General features: G+C 45.7%; 1 protein-coding gene across 1 annotated transcript in view; it reads left to right on the forward strand.

Moving 5' to 3' along the window:
- The first annotated feature begins 3777 nt into the window (after positions 1-3777).
- Positions 3778-18961, forward strand: part of SEPTIN10 (septin 10) — a 119825-nt gene continuing 104641 nt past the window's right edge. The window contains exon 1 of the mRNA XM_068268233.1: positions 3778-3872. Within this exon, the coding sequence (XP_068124334.1) occupies positions 3840-3872 (33 nt within the window). The 5' untranslated portion in view covers positions 3778-3839. The remainder of the gene's footprint in view (positions 3873-18961) is intronic.

Raw genomic sequence — 18961 nt, forward strand, 5'->3', positions numbered from 1 at the left:
TAACCACTTATACTATGGGGGGGGGGGCACAGCATCTGGCTGACTAGATTGGGGTGGTAGGGCAGCATTTAGCTACCTATACTAAAGGGCGGGGAGGGGGCAGCATCTGACTACCTATACTAAACGGGGGAGGGGGCAGCATCTGACTAGCTATACTAAAGGGGGGGAGGGGGCAGCATCTGACTACCTATACTAAAGGGGGGGGGGGGAGGAGGCAGCATCTGACTACCTATACTAAAGGGGGGTGGCACAACCAGAGTCGGATTAAAGCTATATGGGGCTCTAAGCAAAGTAACTGATTTGGGCCCCCCATCATGTCGTAATAGAATCAGAAGATGCAGCTGCACAGCAACATGCCACACACACCGGGGCAGCCGAGCTACTGGTTGCTATTGGTCAACAGCCCACTTTCCTCTGTGGGTGCACAATGCAGGGAATAGCAGCGGCAAAATGCAGAGTGAGAGATGAATGGCTGGGACATTTGCACTCAGGGGCTGGGGCACCCCTGTGAAGAGGGCGCCAGATATCACAGCAGCAGCACTTTCCCCTTGCATCTCCAGCCTGGCAATAGCAGAAAGCTCTGGATACCGCCAAACCGGAAGACGTTCCCCAGACAGAATTACATAACCACCCCCACCATCGAACAACCGATTTCCTCCCAAACTAGACAGCCACCATGCAGCCTCCATCCCAGTGAATACGATAGTCCAGCAGAGAAGGCAGCCGCAGCGGGGGAGAATAACAGCACCAGATGACTCACATTCACCTATTGCGATCCAAGCAATAGAGGTCCCGTCATCCGGAGCCCATTTGTCTCCTCTAGAGTGCTGCCGCTCTGTTACTACTACTATTACTACTTCCTACTTCCTGTCTGATCTGAGAATCAGGAAGTTCAGAGCGAGCGGCTACACTGTAGAAGAGACAGATGGGTTTCAGATGACGGGATCTCTATCGCTTGGATCATGGATAGGTGAGTGAGCGTTTGCCATCTGCTATTATCATTCTTGCTGCAGCTGTGGTTCTCTGTGGGAAGGGAGGGCGGAGTGGGAAGCGGCAGAGCGCACAGTAGCAGGAGGGGGACCTAGGAGGAGAGCCTGGCTCTGGAGACAATCAGCAGTGCACGGCATCATTTGACAAGACAAGACAAATAACATTTATATCACGCTTTTCTCCTGGTGGACTCAAAGCGACAGAGCTGCAGCCACTAGAACGCGCCCTTTAGGCAGTAGCAGTGTTAGAGAGACTTGCCTAAGGTCTCCTACTGAATAGGTGCTGGCTTACTGAACAGGCAGAGCCGAAATTCGAACCCTGGTCTCCTGTGTCAGAGGCAGAGCCCTTAAAGGGACTCCGAACAGTGTCTGTGGTTATGCCTTTAAGCATACCCACAACTAATTAACCACTTCGCATCCAGACCTTGTTTCCCCCTTATTGGCCAGAGCAGTTTTAACGCTTTAGCGGTGTCCCTTTTTAATCAGCAATAACTTCATCTCTACTCGTGCCACTTAAATGATCTATATATCGTTTTTTTCAAGACAAACTAAGCTTTCATTGGGGGGTATTTGGTACGAAGTGAAATGTTCCTTTCTATGCATTTTAATGGGACAAAGTGGGAAAATTTTAAAAAATGCATTATTTCTACATTTTGACCAATTCTATTTGGAAATAAAAAGTGCGATTTGACATAAAAACTGTGCCGCCAGTTAAAGTTGCCCCAGTATAGATATCCAGATGTGTCCCCAGTATCACCGCCTCCCCCAGTATAGCCAGATGTGTCCCCAATATCAGCCCCCCTAGCATAGCCACATATGTCCCCTGCGTTTGAAAGCCCCAGAAAAGATTGACAGATGCACCCCCAGGAATAGTGCCCCTCTTCATGGCCATATGTGTCCCCGGAACAGGATTACCCCCATTATGGCCAGATGTACCCCCAGGATTAGTACTGCCCCCCATTATAGCCAAATATGCCCCCAGTATATGATTATTGCCCCCCCCCCAGGTGCCCAGATGCACCAAATTAGTAAATCCCCCCCTCCCCTTAGTCAATTAGATGCCCCCAGCAAACATGAACCCCCCCTTTTATATATCCTGCCCCCACCCCCCAGGATCGATAGCCAGATGCCCCCCCCCATAAGGGCAGCCCCCTCCGTGCAGAAATAGTAAAAAAAATGCACAAGCAGGCAGTCTCACTCACCTTACCTCGGTCCTGCGACTGTCCTGAAGTCTGATCCTCCGATCACCGCTTTGCAGTCAGCCGCATATTGCCGGTAACCCGGGTCCCGGCTTGATGACGTCATCAAGCCGGGACCCGGGTTTCCGGCAATATGCGGCTGACTGCAGAGCGGGGATCGGAGGATCAGACTTCAGGACAGTCGCAGGAACGAAGTAGGTGAGTGTGGCTGCCTGCTTGTGCATTTTTTTTTACTATTTGTGCGCCGAGGGGGAGAGATGACGGATCACTGCAGTTCACTACTGCAGCGATCGTTCATGGGAGGGGGGTGGACTAATTGGCCAAAAGGGAACATGTTCCCTTCCGCCAATTAATATTGCAGCTGACAGTGCCGTAGGGTGCGCTCTGAAGCGCACCCGACCGTGCACAGCAGGGCTGCAGCCAGATCAGTATATCTACGTCGCTGTGGCTTGGAGGGTGCCACAGCTGACGTAGATATACTGTAGTGGTGGGGAAAGTGGTTAATTACATCCTCACACCTACCAGCATGATGTTTGTAATTATATCCCCCTGGGTTCCATATATTTCATTGCATTGTGCTGAATCGAGCTGCCGACTTTAGAGAAAAGTCGTCCTGTGGCCGCGATTTAGATCGCAAAAATAGCAAAAACTAAAAGGCATAGGGTGGCCGTTTATATATCATTGGAAAGAGGAGAAAGAGAGCTTTAAAATGATATGCATCTTTCCATAGTTACTGCAGTCACAAGGAGCCACAAGGAAGTGCAGCCACAAGGAAGAAGAGGATCCCAGCCTGCAGTGAGGGGTCTGAATATGTTCAGAGGGTCCCAATGAAGGAACAGTGGATACCAGGAGGATCTTTTTATTAATTGTTTTGTGTAGTTTACTTTAAGACTTTTTCCTTGGGGAAAAAAGTGTGTGTAAGTTTGGGGGTGTTGAGATGTTGGTGGGGGGCGGGGCGACAGCAACTGGTCATAGTGGGCCTTGGGCGGTAAATAGTACAAATCCGGCCCTGAGTGAGGCGCTGTATTGATATATGTGACTCAATTGAGTTTTATATTTTTGAGGGAGGTAACTCCACCTGAACATCCCCCTCTTTTAGACGGTTTTTAAACGTTTTTATTCTACTCTGGCACCTCTGTACACCAAGCTTTGCACAGAAAAACTGATTTCAACTGAGAACTCAAGTTTATCAACGGGCTAGTTCACACTTGAATGCAGATTTTGTGTGCAGGAAAAAAAAACTCCTGCAGGATAAATTTGCACATTTTGTCAGTTTTCTCCCTCCATCAATTACATTATCTTATCTGATGTGACTAACAATAGCATTTTCACTGTTATGTTTCGCTAGAACTATCAGTCAAGCATAGTTGTCAGCTCCCTCTCTCTCCCAGGCTGCGAGTCCCAGCCAGCCCCAGGTGCAGCGAGACGTGACATGACAGCAGTCCCCAGCGCTGTGTAGCGGACACGTGTAGCGGAGATTACCTGGCTCGGATCGGTGACGGGGGAGGGGCGGTATAGTTGGGCAGTACGGGGGCGGGGTCTCTAGAGTCCGTACAGAGTCAGGGGAGGGGCCTTGGCTTTGCCTGGTGTTAGGGGCGGGCACGTAAGTGAGCGCCGCTGTTGAGTGCTGCTGCTGATTACTCTACAAGTTATGGACGCGTCGCCTGATCTCCCCCGGCATCTGGTAGGTTATAAGTTGCTGCTTGTCTCGCTGTGTGGGTGAGGAAGAAGAGGTGTGTGAGAGACGGCTGGCACCGCTTTATCTGAGTGCAGCGCTGTAATGTGACACACCCAGCATTAGTGTACATAGTGGGGGCATTCAGTGGGACACACCCAGAATAAATAGGGGAACAAAGTAAGGCTAGCATGGCTATCAGTGCGAGAATAAAGTGCTTGTTGTGGGAAGGAAGTGGGAACTGGGAGAGCCAGAAGAGTTCCGCACTGTAGTCACTGAAATGTGATTGTATTCAATAGTTACTTTTTATCCACCCATCGTGACCACAGCAGTCAGTGCCCAGTATTGTTGGCAGTGTGCATATTATATGGCTGGATACTGTAGAACTCCTAGCAGTGTACATATTATATGGCTGGATACTGTAGAACTCCTAGCAGTGTACATATTATATGGCTGGATACTGTAGAACTCCTAGCAGTGTACATATTATATGGCTGGATACTGCTGGATACTGTAGTCTGCTCTCTTTATACTTGCAGGCTTATGTCTGATCAGTGTGGTGAGAGTATGTTGTGCTAATCATCACTGTGGAATGAGAAGGGTGGGAAAACATTTTGTTTTTATACAGGGTGATTTTCAGACTTGTACAAGCAATTCATTTCTCATAATAGATGTTGCCTCCGCAAAGTACTTCAGCTCTAGGCCCAATGTACTCCAAGCACATATACATGCAGGAAAATAGAAATAAACTATACAAGTAATTGCTAACCAGATAGTCAGTTCTTCATTAGAGGAAAAGAAAAATCCATTCATTAGTTTTGTGGCAGAACTGGAGCTCTAAGGTCCCATGACTTCCTGTGTTGCCCTGACAGAAAGTAATGGAATAAACTTAATTGGTCAGGGAAGCATGTACTGTACAGACACTAGAATGACGTTTTGATCATTTTTTGCCAACGAAGGTCTCGATTACATTGGGTGTGTTGAGAAACTTGTAAAAGCACATTATAAAAACCGCATGTGTTTGTGCGTGCTTTAGTGCGCATTTCAGTGCGTTTTTAAGCATGTTTTGCTTATTGTAGCAGTTGTCAATAAAGCTCTGTTTTCATATGAAAATGTATTTTTGGTACTATTCCGTTAGCCGGGCGCAACCACTAGGTGGCGTTAATTACTATTCCCCCTCCAGGCTGTCATGGATAGTAAGGAAAGATTTAACTCTGCTGGGAGTTTTATCGCCACCTAGTGGTTGCGCCCGGCTAATGGAAAAGAACCGTATTTTTTTTTCTAATTACGGGTAGAAAACGCATGCGCTTCTATGAGCTTTACAGCTCAACTCACAGAAATGTATGCATCACTATGTTTTTGTAAATCAGCTCAGCGCAGCACATAGATGTGAACCAGGCACATTGAACTACATGGTAAAATCAATACCTTACAGAACGCACAGAGCAATGCTCTGTGAAAAGCACACAGAAATGGCCCTGGTGTGAATGAGGCCTTATCCAGACTGCATATACAGTTCTGTGGAGGGGAGGAGAATCAGGAGGCTTCTGGCTGTGCATGGGGACAAACCAATTTACCAAAAAAGTCTGCTGTGACCACCTGTTTTGTTCAGGAATGTTGATATAGACATATTGCCCATCAATGTCTGTTAGGCTTATTTCACACTGAGTCATTGCTTTGTGTTAGGGGTAGAAAACGCATCCCTCGCCGCCGTCCTCCAATGTCTGCAGCTCGGGTACTGGGTCCCCTCACTTCCGACAGTCGGTTCCAGTCTACGCAGGAGAAGTTCTATCTCTGGGAGCTATCTCTCCAGTAGCTGCTGGAGAGATACGTAGTGGGCGCCCTTCCCTTACGTCAGACTGGCTCCGACTGACGGAAGTGCGAGGACCTTGGGCCAGAGTTGCAGATATCGGAGGATGGTGGCGTGGGAGCGATCCAAGCAGATGGGGCTAGAGGAAGCCGCAGGTATGTATAAATCTTTTTATTTTAGTGAGCTCTGAGTCCCTTTAAGGACTGCGCTAATTGAAATCTATGCCCTGTTTTGATGGCTTCCTGGCTGCCAGGGCGTAGATTTCAATACACTGACGCCGCATGTTCTCGCTGCTTTTGTAGCTCCTGACGATCTTGCCGCTGTCCCCCACCGCAGCTCACTCGCTCTATCGTCTCTATAACAGCAGAGCCCTGTAAGTGCTTCAAGAGCCAATTTCATTGGCTCCTGACCCTGTCTATCAACGTAAGCAGCTCTCATTGGCTTACATTGATAGGCAGGGTCAGGGCTAAACGATTTTCGGTTTAAAACCGAAAATTGGCATCAAGGCAATGATGATCTTGGGATCGTCAATGCGGCGGTTTTTGTCGCTGCCGCCTGGTCTGCTCCGCTCCCTTCCCCTACTTGCGGCCCTTTCCTCCAGTAAGTTCCCATTACAGTCGGTCTCACCGCATTGCACTACCGCATGGTGAGCCGCAGGAAAGAGCCGGCGAGCGTTCTCAGCCTGTACCAGGAAGTGTGACATCACTTCCTGGCAGCCACCATTACTAGGCAACACTCGTTGCCTTTTCCATGCGGCTCACTGCGCAGCGTACAATGCGGTGAGCCCGACTGTAATGGGAACTTACTGGAGGAGGGGGCTGCAAGCAGGGAAAGGGAGCAGAGCAGGTAAATTCAGAGGTGAGGGGGATCTGGAGGCTGCAGCACCTACACACTGGCTAACCTATAATGTGGCACATATACACTGCCTAACCTATACTGTGGCACATATACACTGCCTAACCTATAATGTGGCACATATACACTGCCTAACCTATAATGTGGCACATATACACTGCCTAACCTATAATGTGGCACATATACACTGCCGAACCTATATTGTGGCACATATACACTGCCGAACCTATATTGTGGCACATATACACTGCCTAACTTATATTGTGGCACATATATACTGCCTAACCTATAATGTGGCTTATATACATTGCCTAACCTGTCCTGTGGCACATGTACACTGCCTAACCTGTCCTGTGGCACATGTACACTGCCTAACCTGTCCTGTGGCACATATACACTGCCTAACCTGTCCTGTGGCACATATACACTGCCTAACCTGTCCTGTGGCACATATACACTGCCTAACCTGTCCTGTGGCACATATACACTGCCTAACCTGTCCTGTGGCACATATACACTGCCTAACCTGTCCTGTGGCACATATACACTGCCTAACCTGTCCTGTGGCACATATACACTGCCTAACCTGTCCTGTGGCACATATACACTGCCTAACCTGTCCTGTGGCACATATACACTGCCTAACCTGTCCTGTGGCACATATACACTGCCTAACCTGTCCTGTGGCACATATACACTGCCTAACCTGTCCTGTGGCACATATACACTGCCTAACCTGTCCTGTGGCACATATACACTGCCTAACCTGTCCTGTGGCACATATACACTGCCTAACCTGTCCTGTGGCACATATACACTGCCTAACCTGTCCTGTGGCACATATACACTGCCTAACCTGTCCTGTGGCACATATACACTGCCTAACCTGTCCTGTGGCACATATACACTGCCTAACCTGTCCTGTGGCACATATACACTGCCTAACCTGTCCTGTGGCACATATACACTGCCTAACCTGTCCTGTGGCACATATACACTGCCTAACCTGTCCTGTGGCACATATACACTGCCTAACCTGTCCTGAGGCACATATACACTGCCTAACCTGTCCTGTGGCACATATACACTGCCTAACCTGTCCTGTGGCACATATACACTGCCTAACCTGTCCTGTGGCACATATACACTGCCTAACCTGTCCTGTGGCACATATACACTGCCTAACCTGTCCTGTGGCACATATACACTGCCTAACCTGTCCTGTGGCACATATACACTGCCTAACCTGTCCTGTGGCACATATACACTGCCTAACCTGTCCTGTGGCACATATACACTGCCTAACCTGTCCTGTGGCACATATACACTGCCTAACCTGTCCTGTGGCACATATACACTGCCTAACCTGTCCTGTGGCACATATACACTGCCTAACCTGTCCTGTGGCACATATACACTGCCTAACCTGTCCTGTGGCACATATACACTGCCTAACCTGTCCTGTGGCACATATACACTGCCTAACCTATACTGTGGCACATATACACTGCCTAACCTATACTGTGGCACATATACACTGGCTAAGCTATACTGTCGCACATGCACATGTACACTGCCTAACCTATACTGTGGCACATGTACACTGCTTAACCTATACTGTGGCACATGTACACTGCCTAACCTATACTGTGGCACATGTACACTGCCTAACCTATACTGTGGCACATATACACTGGCGAACCTATACTGTGGCACATATACACTGGCTAACCTATACTGTGGCACATATACACTGGCTAACCTATACTGTGGCACATATACACTGGCTAACCTGTCCTGTGGCACATATACACTGCCTAACCTGTCCTGTGGCACATATACACTGCCTAACCTGTCCTGTGGCACATATACACTGCCTAACCTGTCCTCAGGCACATATACACTGCCTAACCTGTCCTCAGGCACATATACACTGCCTAACCTGTCCTGTGGCACCTATACACTGTGGCACCTATACACCAGCAGTGGCTGGATAGTGTAATGGTTAAGGGCTCTGCCTCTGACACAGGAGACCTGGGTTCAAATCTCGGCTCTGCCTGTTCAGTAAGCCAGCACCTATTTCAGTAAGGATTTTCTTGGGCAAGTCTCCTTAACACTGCTACTGCCTACTGAGTGCGCTCTAGTGGCTGCCTCGCAAGCGCTTTGAGTCAGACAGGAGAAAGGCGCTATACAAATACTGCAATTATTATTATTACACTGGCTAACCTGTCCTATGGCACCTATGCACTGGCTAACCTATACTGTGGCACCTATATACTGGTTAAAACACACCTTTTCAGACAAGCTTATAACATTCTATAGCCCTTTATTTACTTATTTGTCACAATGTAATCAGAGGCAAAGAATCACTGCATCATCCATCCTCCACCCCCTTACCTAGTGTGTCCCCCACTACCCATTAGATTGTAAGCTCGCAAGGGCAGGGTCATCCTCCTAATGTTTACTGTTTTTGTAACAATATTTGTGCTGCTTGGAACTCTGCTGTATATTTGTTAGTTGTATCTATGTTCCCCTTGTCGTCTTATTGTGCTTTGTAAAGCGCTGTGGAATATGTTGGCGCTATATAAATAAAAAATAATAATAATAATAATAATAACCTGTCCTGTGGCACCTATAACTGGCTAAACTATACTGGGGGCACCTATATGTGGCTATCTATACTGGGGGAACTCATGCTCACCATCAGTGTGCTGATCAATCGTTGTGTATTGAAAATCGTGAATCAAATCGAAATTACAATTTCTGACAGAAATCGTGCAATTCAATCTTTTCCTAAAATCGTTCAGGACTAGTCAGGAGCCAATGAAAGCGGCTCCTGACCAGCTCACAGGAACTCTGCTGTTATAGAGATGGCAGAGTGGGTGGCTGAGGTTCCCAGCGTGTGGCGTGGATGGTGATTCGTCGTTATTCCGCCGTTTCTTGTACTAGCAGTCTCTGGTCCTTAAGGGGGCAGAGACCCCTGGTACTTAAGTGGTTAAGGATATTACTGGGAATAATAGCAATAAGGCCAAAAGCAGAGGTTTATTGAGCCTGACTAGAACTTTTACGCTCCTTTCACACTTTGACTGTGTTTGCTGCTTGTCTTGACCTATGCAGTGCAGCATAAAGTCCATAGACCAGTACCATGCACATCAGCCGATAATGCACTGCATGCTGTGCATTATTCCATACAGACTTGTTGCACTGCAATGAATGTGTGCCAGTGGGGAAGTGCCTTAGTAATATAATTGCATCATGTTCCGATGCAAATATAGTCTCCATTGCACCGCAACAGGAAAAGTGTGAAAGGTACCTTATAGACAGTATCTCACATAAAGCGAATCTGGAGTTATAAAAAAACAAAAACTAAATACACACATCAGTAGAGGGCAGTCACTGAATGCTCCAGCTTCTTCCACCAATCTTTCTAGATCCCTCCACTACTGTTCAGGACTCTCTCTTTTTCTTCACACCCGTGCTCCCCTTTGTGTGCGAGCATGGCCGTGCTGCACAGGGGCCAGAAGAAATGGCCACAGTAGCCCTGGGCCATTTGTCTACCGAGGAAAAACCCATGCACAAGTGCGTCAGTGCTACTGCGCAGGCATGGGCCGTAATTTGTGCCTGGGCAATGTGGCCACACTTGTACACAGAGGGAAGCGCTGTCGCACCATATTCAAAATCAATGTAAAATATTTTCAATAATGCAGCAATGGAGGGGCATAAGAAGACTGGACTACCCACATGCTTCCCTTTGCTGAGGTAAGTATCAACCAGGGCTATGGAGTCGGTACAAAAATCTTCCGACTCCAACCCCGACTCTGACTCCTCAGTTTATGAAACCACTGACTTCAACTCCGCCCCCGGGTACTCAAAATGGCTCCGACTCCTTGACTCAGACTCCTTAGTCTAATACTTACCAGGGCTGTGGATTTTGTACAAAAATCACCCGACTCCGACTCCTCGGTTTATGAAATCTCCGACTCTGGGGACCCAAAATTGCGCTGACTCCAACTCCACAGCCCTGGTATCCACCACTGACACGTGTGTGGCACTGACAGTTCCATTCAGCTGCTTATATTGCAACCAGAAGGTGTGTTAAACACAGCATTTTGCTGTACATCTGAAAAAGGCCTTATTGATGTTTTGACAGGGGAGTAACAGTATGTCTAATCAACTGGTACCACCTTATTTATGGGGATCTTCAGCAATACTTGATTGTCATATGAAAGTAGAATATCCTATGGAAATGGGGAGACTGACTGGGTCAATAAAAAAATGAACGTGATTACTTACAGAATTCCTTAAAGCCTTGTACACACGTTAGTTTGTTCTCCGCTGAGGCAGCTGGTATTGACCACCTCTGCCAATAATGTAGTGTGTATATAGTAGCCTCCAATGTGGTCACCGGAGTATTGGATATTCTTGGCCTGACTGAGGCAGAAGGCGTTCCCCTCTTCCTTACCCTGCCTGCTCCGTGCCACTCTGTTGTGCGCTGTGCATCTTTCCTTCCACCCTCCACATATTAAAGGAAACCTGAGGCAAGGGACAGAAGTGCAGTTTAATTTACCTGGGCCTTTTTCCACCTCCCCTGCCGTCTAGCAGGTTCCTCAGTGTGGTTCCAATCTGCTTCAGTGTGCTGTTGCCCCCTCCAAAACATCACAAAGCTCCCCCTCAATTGCATTCTACACATACGCAGCTTAAGTCTTTATTAACTGCGCATGCGCAGAATGCTGCTGCCGATGGGAGCACAATCCAGTAGGAGCGTCGCCAGGGCCCCGCTTACATGACTTAGTGCGACTTGCTGATCTTTTGGAGGGGGCAGCAGCACCCTGGAGCAGAACTGAACCACAGTGAGGGACCTGATAGACAGCAGGGGTGGAAGAAGCCCCATGTAAGTAGAACTGCACTTCTATCCCTCGTCCCAGATCTCTTTTAAGGGCTCGTTCACACTATGAGCATTTGCTGATTTTTTTTTTTTTATTTTTTTTTTAAGCGCTGTCAATTTTGCAAATAGCCCTAAAATCGCTTGTGTAATGATTTCCTATGACAGTGTTCACGTGTAAGCATTTAATCTCAAACGCGCTACAGGTACCATTTTCTGAGTGCTTTTACTCAATAGAAAGTATGGGGAAATTGCAAAGCGCTTGAAAAATTGCTTTGTATAGCGATTTTCTGAGCACTTTTATGAATAAATGCATTGTATTTATTCATTTCCGGGTTAAAGAGTTCACTTCCTGAGTAACGTCAGGAAGTGAAAAAAATCTTGGCTGAGCAAAAGTGCTTAGAAAAGTGCTTTTCTAAGCGAAAAGTGCTGGGAGATGCGCTTTAAAAAAAGCTCAATAAATTGCTCAGGGATAGCGCTGGCGATTTATAAAGGGGAACAAAGTCTAACAAAACGTGCCATTAGCCTCTAGCCTAGCAATGTGTCTGTAGACAGAAGCCAGCCTCAAACTGTCATCCAAGGGATAAAGCCCAGAGTACAGGTGTGGGAAGTAAAAAATATTGTACATTGCTAATTACCGTAATGCAAGTTTACTGTCAGATATATTAAAATGTGGACTGAATTAGAGCTTCAAACAGTGTAAAAAAAAAAAAAAAAAGTTGCTATAGATTACTTCTCACCATTGTTGTGTAACTATTTCAGAAACTGGCAGGAGATAGTTCTTTGAGATACTTATCACTGTCTCTCCTCCACAACAGACATCCCATTGAACAATTTCATCTGAGGATGATGCTGCAGTAAGCCTTCTGCAGTTTTAAATGTTGGGTTATGCTTAAAGTGGACCTAAAATTCTTGCACAGGACAGAAGGAAAACCTATAGAAATACACCCTGTATGTCTTTAGAGAGTTTAGCCTGGCTAATTCACCATCATCTGTGATTAAGCACAAGTTGTAATTTGGTCCCTCAGCAGTGTCAGCTGACTGCCACGGTGGAGAGATAATTGGTAAACCCAGGATGTTAAGAATATGTCTGCTTTTATGAAAGCAGGAAGTAAACATTCTACTGATTTATTGCAGGATTTGTATCAGCTGCAACAAAGAAATGTTTTTCTATAAAGGTTATTAGGCTGCTAATTATATGCTAATTCAGAAACCTTGATTTAGGATTGGCGTCACATGGCTATGCTTGTGGCTGTTGTGTTGCTGGTGGGGATAACAGCATATGGTGTGTGTGGCCCGAAACAGTTTGCACCTGCAACCTCCACACTGTGACAGTGCAGGGACCCAGTGGCCAGATCCCTGCAGTATTCTTGCAAACATGTAGTCTGCCAAAGCGGAGGTAAGTATACACAATTTGTCTACCAATAAGTTACTTTTATTTTCAGGAATGCTGCTGTAAGTAAAGTTGCCTTGAAAGGAATATGGTAGTGGCCCCTATCTGTCCTACTTTATAATTATTTTTATTAAGTATTTATATAGCGCTGACATCTTCCAAAGTGCTTTTACAGAGAACACAGTCACATCACTAAAGGCTAATTTCACACCAGGACGTTGCGTTAGAGGGGGCGTTAAGGTCGCATAACGTCCCCCTAACTCAACGCCTGGTGGTGCTGGATCTGGACGTCAGAGTGAGCCGCGTTGTGCAGCTCACTCTGGCGTCAGTGATGCCGTGATGCGCACTCTTGTGCGCATGTGGCATCACGTGGTCCCGCCGGCCAATCGCCGCACAGAGCGGCTGCTCCAGGAAGTAAACACTGCACGTCATAACGTGCAGTGCATATTAATTAGCCATGTGCCTGGCCGCTCTCCGCTCCTCCCCAACATTACTGAGCATGTGCAAGCAGTCTAACGCGGCTCAGCCGCGTCTAAAGTACTGCATGCAGTACGTTGCCTTGTGACGCAGCGTTACAATGTAACGCAACGTCCGCACTGTGAAAAGCCCCATTGATTTTTCATTACTGTGCGGTGGGCTGCGTTACAGGCTGCTCTAACGTGCGCCTGTAACGTCCCACTGTGAAACCAGCCTTACTGTCCATCAGGCCGGCTTCAGGCCTCTTGCACACTGCATGCGATTCCGATTCAGATTCCGCTTTTTAAACAGTTTTTACATCTGATTCAGATTCCGATTTGCAGTGTGCAGGGAGCAAACTGCAAATCTGAATCTGAATCGGAAGTAAAAACAGATTAAAAAGCGGAATCTGAATCTGAATCGCTTGCAGTGTGCAAGAGGCCTCAGACTGTGTATTGGTGGCACCGTACCGCCAAAAATAGGCCTTCGAGGATTACCGTGTAAGTAATCCCCTTCTGGTCGAGATCCAAACAGGAAGTGACGCTCGCTTGTGGTCACTTCCTGTTTTGGAGATACGGAAGTGTTTGGAAGCGTATTGTAAGAATACGCTTCTGCACATGAGCGCCACAATGTTGCAACACCAACATTTTGGCAAACCCTATGTCACCATTGACTTACATGACTTCCGGTCTGCCACATGTCGTCGCAAAGGTCGCGTGGTAACGTCGGTTTGTCTGAGCAGTAGATTGGCAACTTCTGGCACCCATAGGCTTTCATTAGCATAGCGGTGATGTGCGGTAAAATAACCCACCGCACCGCAAGAGTGTAAAAGGGGCCTGAGAGTGACATTTGTATGTTTTTTGGGATATGGCAGGAATCTGGAGCGCTTGGACAAAACCTATGCAGACATGGGGAGAACTTACAGACTTAGTAACGTCCATGACAATAGCAACAGACGTATTAGGTAAGTACCGTGGAAAGCGCTGATAGCGTAACTCGCAGTACACAGTGTCATTAGTAAGGCTAATATTGCTGTGCGACGTCTGTGCTTGGCGATATTGCCGCACTTTCGTGCATCGGGCCTCATGCCACTTGCCAAGTTCTCTGAATTTAGAGCATATTTACATGTCCAGATATTGTTGCTATGTTGTCCTTGCTCTTAGTACATTATTTATGTATTCAGACAAACACATAGTTGTCAAATTGCACTCTGTGTGCCTGTCACTAAACAGGCATCTGTAACTGTAGTTTTTGCAGCTGTTTTGGTGTCTGTCCCCTAGTGCTACATAGCACTGCCTGCTTAACAGAGAATGTCACAAACAGTGTCTAGTGGTAAAAGTCACACCCAGCATGCAGCTTCTTGTAGACACTGTGCTCTCTGTCTTCCCTGGCCTAAGGCTTTTCCTCTTTCATTGATTGTGTTTTGTGAATTGCAGCCTGGTTTGTACATAACTGAGCAATTACACAACCAGACAAAAATGAAGGAAAGGCTGTTATGTTGCTACTTTTGCCAAGAGTGACGAGTGGTGTATTGAAGTCACTTTGTTAACTTTCTACAGTTAAAAAGGTAACATACTGTCAAACTACTGGCCTTTATTGCACACTTCTTGCATACTTCTCTATTTAACGTGTCCACAAACTAGGGGACAAAAGAGATAGAAAGTATCCATTCTCACTGCTACAGAAATACAATTTGTATTCCATACTGTCTCTTGCTAAAGCCACTACTTATTGCAGTGCCAGCCCTGTCTCGCACTGTGCCTGCCTGGAGATGGGCGGATGGTGTGGGGTTAGTGTCACTCCAAATGAAAACTAACGCCTGGTACATACTATGCAATTTTCACTTCAGATCTTATTTGAGCAAGTGATAAGATCAATACAGTATAATCCTTTATAGTAAACTCTGATATAGTAAAACTTTGAGTATAGAAAACTAAATGTCAAGGTTCCAGCCAAACACCATTATAAGTACTGTATACGGGAATAATGCCTGGTATAGTAAACTACGATATAATAAAACTTATGTTATGGTAAACATTGCGGTATTCTATACGGTGCTGTAGTGGAAAGTGGGTGGGAGCATGTGTAATTTGTCAGTTAAAGGCCTCTTGCACACTGCAAGTGATTCCGATTCAGATTCCGCTTTTTAATCAGTTTTTACATCCGATTCAGATTCCGATTTGCAGTGCGCAGGGAGCAAACTTCAAATCTGAATCTGAATCGGATGTAAAAACTGATTAAAAAGCGGAATCTGAATCGGAATCACTTGCAGTGTGCAAGAGGCCAAAGACCCATGAGTCAGTGGGAGGGCGCGCAGCCACTTGTAGCCTGCCCGCTATCTGCACACTACTCTGGGCCTGCGTGGATTACCTCAAAAGCATAAGCCAATGAGACCTATGCTTCCTGTGAAAACTTCTGCCTGATTATTGTGGGAATTCCCTGTCATCTGTAACTTGCTTGTGCATGGCTGCAGTGCTACAGTATCATCTGGGCTCCATAGAAATGTGGACAGACACACTATGGGCTTGATTCACAAAGCGGTGCTAACTGTTATCACGCCTGTGAAAACCCCCTTAGCACGATTAAACGAGCTTTTCGTGCGCTAATTTGCGCAGGGCGCTCCATGCGAAGTGCCCATTACAGCCTATGGGTCTTAGCGCGCATAGGACTTTGCGCGCGCAAAACTTTGTGCATGGTACTTAGCGCACGATCTGATTGAGAAAACCGATGCTAACCTTCTTAGCGCCCTGGTTAGCTCGCCTAAAGACTTTAGACGTGCTAAGTAGGTTAGCACCGCATAGTGAATCAAGCCCCATAAGTACTGTACCTGCATTAACTGAGGAGACCTATGCTTCCTGTGCATGCTTATTGCATGCAAGTCCCTGCCTATTGAGTACTGTGCATTTTGATCTAGCTTAGAAGCTGTCTGTGCTCGCTTGCTGAAGCATTGAAAAGAAAATGGAACTCTCAATTATTGACTGAATTAAGATATAGTATTGGGGGAGCAGTGGTAGTTTGATGGCCCATAGTATTGCACTGTATTAAAGTGGACCCAAATTAAAAATACAAGATTTCAGAAATAAAATCTACTTTCTAAATTATAATAATAAATAGCAGCCTTTTTTCAGCTGCATGATGACAAATATAAAATATTTTACATTTATTGGAGGAACCCCTCCCTTCCTTTCATATTGCCGGGACAGGATCCGGCAAACTGGTAAAGTAGATGGTGTCCAGCAAAGGAGGAATTGCTAATGGCTGCACCCAGTATAACCCTAGTAATGAAAAGAGAAGGGTGAAAAGCATGCACTGAAATGCTCATAGGCTTGAAGGAGTGTTTATTTATCTTTGTATGTGTCAGTGTTTCAACTAAATATTTTGAATTTAAAAAAATGTTTGGTTTGGGTCAGCTTTAAACAGTGCAACACTGCAGTTTTCCACATGAACAAACACTCTTACGCTCTACAAAGCTCCAGTGCCCACAATGTCCTCCAGTGCTCTTAGGGAATGCTGCTGAAGACTTGGGATTGTTCAAAAAAAAACTAGAAAGGAATAGAGTGCTTCATAGCGTAAAACCAAAGGGGATCATTTATTGCACACATAAAAACTTACTTAAAAGATTACAAATTCACAAGCGCGTATCTCAGAAAAGGACAGGGTCCCCTCTCTCCTCAATGCAGAGGGTATATCTGGTCTGTGGCCAGCAGCGCGGTGTCCAATGTGAGGGATGATCAGTTGCAGAGGTGTGGGCGGATCCTAGATCCAGTGGACCCTCAGCGTCATTACGTGTTTCGGCAAACACCTTTGTCAGATGATCCTGGGGCAAGGGCATGTCGCTTATCACGGACGTGTTGCCGTTGCCATGACGACAATCATCATTTGGGGGGGAATCAGTAGATGCACGCTAGTATATCTTGCTGGCAGGGGGCAGACAGTGACATTACGATTGCGGAAGTGACCTGGAGCAGGTGAGGGCGGAAGTATCTGTCAGGAAAGGATAGCCTATCCCAATGTAGTGGGCGGTGAAAACTTTAAAATTAAATTCAAAGTCTGGGCTTAATTTCAAAGTTTTCCCGTCCATTACATTGGGATAGGGCCTCTCCCTTCCTGATAGAAGGATGCTAAACATATTCAATGAGTGTATCAGTACAATCAGTTATCATGCAGAATAGTCTAAAAATCCCCCTCCAGCTAAGATCTCTGGAATTAGACTGTTTCTTTTATAAGTATGTATTAAGATTTTTAGTTTATCAGTTCTATTAATAATTCTTTAATTGGTGTGTATTTGATTGACCTCCACAAGGAGGTGGTGTACTATGGAGCATCTGTAAAATGTACATAGTAGGTTCCTAGTGTTTCTTTTGGGAATACTGTACCTGGAATAGGATATAAGGAATAAAGCATCAACCATGTTTAGTGGTAGCATGACTTAATTCCTTTTGCGATTGATTAATCCCACCACACATTAAGGAAAATACCCATTGGTTGAATCCAGGGGCAGAAGCATTCTGCAGGAATACTTGTAAACACTTTGTCCAGCACATAGTAGGTGCTAATATTATATAGCTTATTTATTTTTCTGCTATACATCGAGAAGCTATTCAAATGTTCCTGGCACTTTGCCTCCATGACTCCTATGCTGATAGGTACTTCTGACTCTTCCACCCATCTATCCATATAGCTAGTGCTATCTTTAATGAGATATATCTCTATAAGATCTCTTACTCTTGAGGTGTTACAGTCTCTAGGAATGTTTTCCCAGGTGAGCAATTTCCTATTCTGCAGATATCGGTAGTGTTCTGCAGCTGAGACATTTCTGTTGCCTCTGAGAAGATTAAATCATGTGAACTTATTACCATAACATAATTTTATATCTTGTGGTCAAACCCTTTTCCTTCCACAACCTGAATGGGCCATGTTATAAGCTGGAGGAAATGGAGCATTTCCTATAAAGGTTTGCATATAGGAGTGTACAGATCCTAATGTATACTTGCTTAATATTTAGCCTATAGACTATAAGTCATGCTGCAATAGTCTTTTTTTCTATGAAAAAGTTTGTAGGGATGTGTTAATGTGTGAAGGAAATATAGGGCCTGATCCAATTCTATTTTTCTTCCCAGTTTTATCCTAGGAGATAATTTTTCATCTTCGGGTTAAAATAACTTTTGTGCTCTGCAAAAGGACCAAAAAGTAGGTGAAAAGGGCGGTCAAAATTAGCAAGCAAGAATATTTTCTTGCATGTTGGTGGCTTAAATAGCATATTATTTATAATGTGAAAATATCTCCTAAGAGAAAAAGTGAATTGGATCAAGTCATAATTTGAGACTGAGGAGCTTATCTAACCCAGGGGACAAACTATCCTTAACATTCCATGCTGCCAGCTGAGCAAACCTAATGGACAAATTGTATCGCTGGTGGAGAACTCCTGTTCCCTCACTGTTTCTGCATCTAAGCAATGCATTTCTCTGTGCTCTAAGGCGTTTATTAGCTCAGACACACCTGTTCCAGACTGTAAGCGAACAACTTTATTATGGGCACAGGTAATACTCTAAACAGAAACAGCAATTTGTTAGCACAATCCTATCTACATATAGCCATCATTCTTCCAGTCCATGAAATTTTGTAGTTTTTCCATCCCTCAGTGAAAATAGCTAAACCATGCGCAGTACAGAAAAAATGGTCTTCAGAATCACAAGTGCTTC

The sequence above is a fragment of the Hyperolius riggenbachi genome, chromosome 2 (genome assembly GCF_040937935.1).
Source record: "Hyperolius riggenbachi isolate aHypRig1 chromosome 2, aHypRig1.pri, whole genome shotgun sequence".
Lineage (NCBI taxonomy): Eukaryota > Metazoa > Chordata > Amphibia > Anura > Hyperoliidae > Hyperolius > Hyperolius riggenbachi.